A 7710-nucleotide genomic window follows, 5' to 3' on the forward strand; every position below is an offset into this window, starting at 1 on the left:
ATACACAATTTTTTTAAAATTCAATATTTTGATAAATTCATGGTAATTTTGTAAATTCCCGATCATTTTTCTAAATTTCTGTACATTTTGTAGATTCATATATTTCTCTTAAATTCATGAATATTATTTAAAATTTATGAACAATTTATACACTCAAGAATTTTTAAGTCTTACAATAATTTATTTTTTAATGGTTACAATGTCATAATCGTTATTTCAGACAAAACCAAGTAAGAAACCCAATAAAAAATTTAGCAACGAAAGCTAGGCTTTATCCATTGATAACAATGTTTACAGGAAAAAGCAATGGGTCACTATGAGTGCCCAACCACACATGTCGCCCTCGAAGAAGGGTAACACTTGACCTAGCTAATCTATGAGCTTCAAAATTGGAAACTAGAGGTTCAAAAGTATAGATACATAAATTGAAAGCTTTAACGGTTTCTAAGATTTCTCTAATGATGCTTCCATAGTTCCCTCCAACGCTTTGCTGAATATGATTTACAACATGTTGGCAATCAGGCGTGATTTGAAGATGTTACATGTTTAAGTATTACGCTAAAGATAAAGCCTCCCTACATGCAAGGGCTTTGAGCAATGCAGGATTCGTTTGGCCATGAATGACAAGAACCGACGCCCCTAAGTACGATCCATCTCTACCTCGACAAAATATTGTCGCGACTCCCACATGATTCTCCTATGAAATTGTCGCGTCCACGTTTATCTTGATGTATTCCTCGGCTGGTGGAATCTACCATCGTTGTTCTTGATTGCGTGTAGACCTGGCCACAATGGTTGGCTCCGTTGAGACTGACAACTGCTCCAACTCTGAGATGAACCATACGAAAAATCTATGAGTATCATATGGGCTTTGATACTCCCCTTCATGTATCAGTTTCTGTTTTTGAGTACCAGGTTGCCGAAAGTGTAAATGACATAGTAGTGAGATCGGCATGACTTAGTACGCCCATCATTTTGAACAACCAACTTCTAGCATCTCTTTCGATCGTTTCACTCATATGCCCCAACAAGTCATGATCAACTAAAGTCCACACACAACGTGCCCTAGTACACTCAACAAGACCGTGTTTCCATGAGTCTGGGGCTCCACATGCAAAACAGTGATAGTAGATAGACATTTTCCTATCCTTTCTAACATTCTCCATCGGTAATGAGTTCTTCGATAATCTCCACAAGAGCACTTTTATCTTTGCCGGGATCGATACTTTCCAGAGAGTGGCCCAGGACTTCTCATTTTGGGCGTTACTAGAGGACCATGCTCGCTCTTCAATGCAGTCCTCCCGACGTGCCTTGATAGCCACCATCATCTTATAAGCTGGCCGAATAGAAAAGAATACCGTTTTTCTCAAAATTCCAAGACCAGAAATCATCAATATTCCGGGTGCAGATTGAAATTTGCAAGATAGTTGAAGCATCGTACGACAAGAACACTTGTTGAATTAGTTGTGCATTCCAGCTTCCATTGCCTTAGTCCATGAGTTCCGACAACAGCTGTCGGGGTTGTGGAATTAAAGATACTATTGGTATCATGTTCTCTGGCCTCGGGATCCAATTAACATCCCATATATTCGTGGTCCGTCCTTGATAGAGGCAAAGGTGTCCCGCCTTTCGATGAGAAGGTGATTATCATTTCGGAAGAGTGGACTTTGACGATCTGACTATGAAAGTGCGAGGACGTCGCACCTTAGCAATCGCTAAACCAACTCCGAGAGGTTATTGACCACGCCGGAGCACGATCAACCTGACCATGAAGGTCTATTTCCTATAAGCAAACGAAGAACAAGCAAGAAACTAAGATTGCAATCTGGATATTGCGAATATAAGATGAAAGTTTTATTTATCAAGGTGAGGTTCTGTGACGTCTTGGTCTGGTCGTCGAACACAAACGAAGTACGCGAAGTTGCATCTATGGCGAACTTTTAATCTAAACAAAACCCAAAGTCTAAAACGTCGCCCTAAGGGTTGTATATATGGAGGAGTAGGGGGGCTTTCGTGCCCCCTTGTAGGAGGGGTCCGAAACCAAACCTAACTTTGTTCCTCACACATACGGACTTTAAAAACAGCCTAGGAAGTTGTATTTCAAAATTACATGGGCCTGGCCCAAAAATAAGGTGGCGCAGCGCCTAAAATAAGCTATGGGCGAAATTATGAAGGGGCATCTTGTATATTTCATCCATGTCCTTGTAGGTCATCACAGAGGCTTCAAAGTGCTCAAATATGCACTAGAAACGCCATTCCGGATCCTTTCACGCACGCCTTCATCTCCATGCTTGATCCTGCTCCAGTGTTCATCCCTCTTGTCCATGCTAGGCCCTTCATTAGTAATCAACACAAATGCATCCAATTTAGGCAGCATCATATTCTCGTGAACATTAGAATTGTCACTAAGAAACGAAGTACCTGGTAATTGAATTGACGTGCGCGAGCTCTAGTAATTGGCTAGTATGTATAGCAGCAGGGGCTGTGGGTGTAACAATGGTATTGATGTCCTCATCATCCCTATTCCAATCCGCCTGATCGGCCCCACCTTCAAAGTGTCAGGGCTTTCTATCATAGATCTCCAGATCTAAGAAGCATGGAGAATCACCGCGCCGAAGTGGACCGGCCCATGAGCAAGCGCTATGCATGATTGCTAGATTATTGGTAGAAGCAAGTGAAGCAACGATGAATAGGGCTTCCTTGCAAAGTACTCCCTTCGTTCCAAAATACTCCCTCCATCCGAAAATACTTGTCCTAAAAATGGATAAAATGGATGTATCTATAACTAAAATATGGCTAGATACAACCATTTCTAGGACAAGTATTTCCGGACGGAGGGGGTAATTCAAATTCTATGGTTGCCCTAAATATTTTTGTAGTTTTAGTAATTCTATAGGAAAGTATATAAAGACCTACAATATCAATCAAGTATATATAGTTTAAGATTATACTCTCATAATGAATCATTTTTAGGGGAATATCTCATAATGAATCTAATGAGGCAATTTTGGGGTTGTATATGTTGATATTTTTATACATAGACGGATTCTCATAGTTAAATTAAAAAATATAAACCTAAAACTTGAATTCTATGGTTGCCTAAATATTTTTGTAATTTTAGTAACTCTATAGAAAAGTCTATGAAGACCTACAATATCAATCAAGTATATATAGTTTAAGATTATACTCTCATAATGAATCTTTTTTAGGGGAATATCTCATAATGAATCTAATGAAGCAAATTTGGGGTTTTATATGTTGATATTTTTATACATAGACGGATTCTCCTAGTTAAATTTAAAAAATATAAACCTAAAACTTGAATTCTATGGTTGCCCTAAATATTTTTGTAGTTTTAGTAATACTATAGAAAAGTTTATAAAGACCTACAATATCAATCAAGTATGTATAGTTTAAGATTATACTCTCATAATAAATCGTCTTTTAGGGAAATATCTCATAATGAATCTAATGAAGCAAATTTGGGGTTGTATATGTTGATACTTTTATACATAGACGGATTCTTGTAGTTAAATTTAAAAAATATAAACCTAAAACTTGAATTCTATGGTTGCCCTAAATATTTTTGTAGTTTTAGTAATTCTATAGTAGGAAAGTCTATAAAGACCTATAATATCAATCAAGTATATATAGTTTAAGATTGTACTCTCATAATGAATCGTTTTTTAGGGGAATATCTCATAATGAATCTGATGAAGCAAATTTGGGATTGATATTTTTATACGTAGGCGGATTCTCCTAGTTAAATTTAAAAAATATAAACCTAAACCTTGAATTATTTTGGAAGGGAGAGAGAGATTATACCCCTTTGTCCGCAAAAAAAAAGTCAGCAAAAAAGAGAGATTATACCCTTATAAAAAGCTGCAGAAAAGGTTTTAAAATACTTCCGTGCCTCTGGCCCTGGCCAGCTGGCCCAAGCAGGCCATCGCAGCCCACAAATCGCCAGGACCGGTTCAGGGATGCAGACAAACGAATCTGGGAATCTCGTATATTATCCCCGACGTGCTCCGTGTCCACGGCGCTGCCAAAGTCACACGAACTCTCTCACGTCACACACGCCTCCTCCTCCTCCTCCTGCGACTGCGAGCCAGCCACTGGGAGAGCCCGCGGAAGCACAGAGCGGGAGGAGGGATCGCGAGATGGAGTGCAAGGATGTCGGGATCCTCGCCATGGACATGTATTTCCCTCCCACCTGCGTCCAGCAGGTGAGGTTCTCCACCAGAGCTGCTGTTCCCGCCGCCCCCGCTCGATTTGTCGCCGTCGTGTCACGCTGCGTGCTGCGAACGTGGCTGATCTGACGCTCCGAGCATCTCCGCGTCGAGATCACGGATGATTTGGTATTTTGGGTTAGTTTCCGGGGAATTGCCGCCTGGGTTTTAGCCAGACGTGTGGGATTTCGGGTTTACGAAGTACTCCGTAGTTGAGATCGTAACGATGGAATTGTTTCCGGAAACTGAAACCATGATTCGGAGGTGCCATCTCGGTGCGGATTTGTGGATCACGGGTGGTGAATTGATTTGTTTACTCGAGGAATATTTGAATCATTCATTATTAGTTTCACTCTGTTATACCTGCTGTCAGATGCTGCATCTGCCTTGTACTGTATTTCGTCTCTCACAGAGCGAGCAAATGGTTATCTGATGTGGCTTTGGAGAGGAACTGGAGCGGCTGTGCGCAACTAATACATGGATAATTTGCTGTGTCCGTTCAATGCTGTTGGACTCAGAGTTGAATGCTGATGCGTTGAACTACTGGTTGCAGGAAGCGCTGGAGGTTCATGACGGAGCCAGCAAGGGGAAGTACACAATTGGTCTTGGGCAAGATTGCATGGCCTTCTGCAGCGAGGTAGAAGATGTCATCTCGATGAGGTATATTTTGTCACATTGGAAAAAATTGCTGCCTTGTCCGTTACCTTCTTTTACTGGGATTGAACTTCTTGATGAGTAGAATTTACTAATCAATTGTATGAAATACATATGTATTTTTGGCAATACTCCATTCAATATGTGAATGCTCAAGTTGGAAGGTTGTTTCAGCTTGACAGTTGTCAAATCCCTGCTGGAGAAGTACCACATAGATCCGAAGCTAATTGGCCGCCTGGAGGTTGGTAGCGAGACAGTGATAGACAAAAGTAAATCCATCAAAACATGGCTGATGCAAATTTTTGAGGTAAATCATGGAATTAGGATCCAACACATATTCCCTCTAAACCTGAATCTAGATGAATTCGCAGTTTCCACTTCATTTAGTTGCTTGTTAGTCCAGTTTCAGTCTCACTCAATGTTGATATTGTTGATATTTGTCTCAAATATAGGAAAGTGGTAATACTGACATTGAGGGAGTTGACTCAAGTAACGCATGTTATGGTGGGACAGCTGCCCTGTTGAATTGTGTGAATTGGGTCGAAAGTCGATGCTGGGATGGACGCTACGGCCTTGTGGTCTGCACAGATAGCGCGGTTAGTCACCCAATATCACCATCTAATTTTTGCACAAAGTCGATTCAGTTTCTCTCCCTTTTGTCTCTGTGCAGCACTAACCATATTATGTTCAGGTTTATGCAGAGGGACCAGCTCGGCCTACGGGTGGAGCTGCTGCAATTGCTATGCTTATTGGTCCAAACGCACCTATTTCTTTTGAAAGTAAATATAGAGCTTCTCACATGGCTCATGTTTACGATTTCTACAAGCCTGATCTTGCAAGTGAATATCCGGTTAGGATTCTATGACTTGCTTTTGTTTGTTCGTTCTAAGCATGTAAACAAACAAATTTCTCAACTAGATATCATTGTTTGTCTCTTTCATAGTATTATATCCTCTGCACACTTCTGTTCCCGATTATTATAGGTTGTTGATGGGAAACTATCTCAAACGTGCTACCTGATGGCTCTGGATTCGTGCTATAGACAGTATTGCGCCAAGTGAGTTCACTGCCATAATTTACCCACTCAACTGCAGTACTAGCATCTTGTTCTTCTCAAGCAATAACATCACACTATGATCACGAAATCAGGTATGAGAAGCTAGTGGGTGAACAGTTCTCAATTTCTGACGCCGATTATTGTGTGTTTCATTCTCCATATAATAAGGTATGACGACTGCACACTGCCATGGAGATGCATAAGATTTTGCAGTCTGTTAATTCTGCCAATTCTGTTCTCTAACCTCTGGGGATACAGACATAAACTCGTCACTTTTTTACTATCACAGCTTGTACAGAAGAGTTTTGCTCGACTTTACTTCAATGATTTCATGCGTAATTGCAGGTCTGCGATTCCTCTCTTTAAATACATGCTCCTTTTGCTTCTTAAAAAATAAGCTTTTAATCTGTGGACGAAATAATATTCTGAACTTCTGAAAGACCTCCCCGACTTTGTCGGGATACAATACCCATTCGACACTCTTAGTCTTGGCCCCTAGACGAAGGCACTTATTTGTTTTTGTTTTCTTTGATGTCAGTTCGGTTGATAATGATGCCAAAGAAAAGCTTCAACCTTTTGCAAACCTGACTAGTGAAGAAAGCTACCAAAGTCGTGACTTGGAAAAGGTTATTCCTCGTTAGGTGGATAATAGTTCTTACAATGCTTAATTTCTTCGCTGATGTAACCATCAAGTCTTCTACTACTGAACTTTCAGGGCTCTCAACAACTTGCAAAGCATTTGTATGACATCAAAGTTCAACCGTCAACGTTGCTTCCAAAACAAATTGGTAACATGTATACTGCATCTCTGTATGCTGCATTGGCATCTGTAATCTACAACAAGCATGCTAGTCTGGTGAGGTTTTGGTTTTACGCCACTATCTTATATTTGTATGCCTTTGTATCTCCTGTTCATTCCTTGTAGTTAACTTCCATTTATTATGCAGAGCGGCCAACGAATTGTCATGTTCTCTTACGGCAGTGGCTTGACATCCACTATGTTTTCATTCAAACTAAATGAGGGTCAGCATCCCTTTAGTTTAACAAACATTGCTTCTGTGCTTGATGTGACGGCAAAGCTTGAGTCAAGACATGTGGTATGGTCTTTCATTCTCACAACCCTCAGCCAGTCTGTTGTAGATAGAAAGCGGATCTTGTCATATACTCCCTCCGTCCCATAATATAAGACCAGTTTTGACACTACACTAGTGTCAAAAACGCTCTTATATTATGGGATGGAGGGAGTATTTACAGCCATTTGTCATACCAATGTGGTATGGTTTACCATACATGGCTTCGAATTTGTTACAAGTATTTTGGAGAATAACTTTTTGTGGTTTCATACCAAATTATAGCTTATTAAAGAAAAGGAATCATAGTGTTTTTGTAGTCCGTACTACGGACAAGCTCTGAACTAGGAAAGCACACAAAACTGAATTCTGTATGTGATTACTCAGAAAACTTGCCCCGGTCACTATGGCGATATGAGCTCTATTCATCAAGGAAATCAGGGTCTTTGCTAAACTTATTCTAAACAATTTTGGAATTTACTTAGTTCTACAATTGTACTCCCTCTGTAAACAAATATAAGAGCGTTTAGATCACTACTTTAATGATCTAGACGCTCTTAATATTTGTTTATGGAGGGAGTACAAGAGAATAGCCTTTCTTGAAGAGAGCTACATACCATTAATTGATTCACTACTGTCCATAGTAGATTCAACTGCTGTTTGTATTAGATTCTGCGTTGCTAGGATCTGAATGGCAACA

At 40.1% G+C, this 7710-nt stretch overlaps 1 protein-coding gene across 1 annotated transcript in view; it reads left to right on the top strand.

Moving 5' to 3' along the window:
* Positions 1-4027: 4027 nt before the first annotated feature.
* LOC119336604 (hydroxymethylglutaryl-CoA synthase-like) overlaps positions 4028-7710 on the top strand; it is a 4538-nt gene continuing 855 nt past the window's right edge. The window contains exons 1-11 of the mRNA XM_037608652.1: positions 4028-4226; positions 4783-4889; positions 5058-5190; positions 5336-5479; positions 5575-5733; positions 5867-5940; positions 6033-6108; positions 6230-6285; positions 6479-6566; positions 6656-6796; positions 6888-7037. Coding sequence (XP_037464549.1) covers positions 4161-4226; positions 4783-4889; positions 5058-5190; positions 5336-5479; positions 5575-5733; positions 5867-5940; positions 6033-6108; positions 6230-6285; positions 6479-6566; positions 6656-6796; positions 6888-7037 — 1194 coding nt within the window. The 5' untranslated portion in view covers positions 4028-4160. The remainder of the gene's footprint in view (positions 4227-4782; positions 4890-5057; positions 5191-5335; positions 5480-5574; positions 5734-5866; positions 5941-6032; positions 6109-6229; positions 6286-6478; positions 6567-6655; positions 6797-6887; positions 7038-7710) is intronic.

Source organism: Triticum dicoccoides, chromosome 7B (genome assembly GCF_002162155.2).
Source record: "Triticum dicoccoides isolate Atlit2015 ecotype Zavitan chromosome 7B, WEW_v2.0, whole genome shotgun sequence".
Classification (NCBI taxonomy): domain Eukaryota; kingdom Viridiplantae; phylum Streptophyta; class Magnoliopsida; order Poales; family Poaceae; genus Triticum; species Triticum dicoccoides.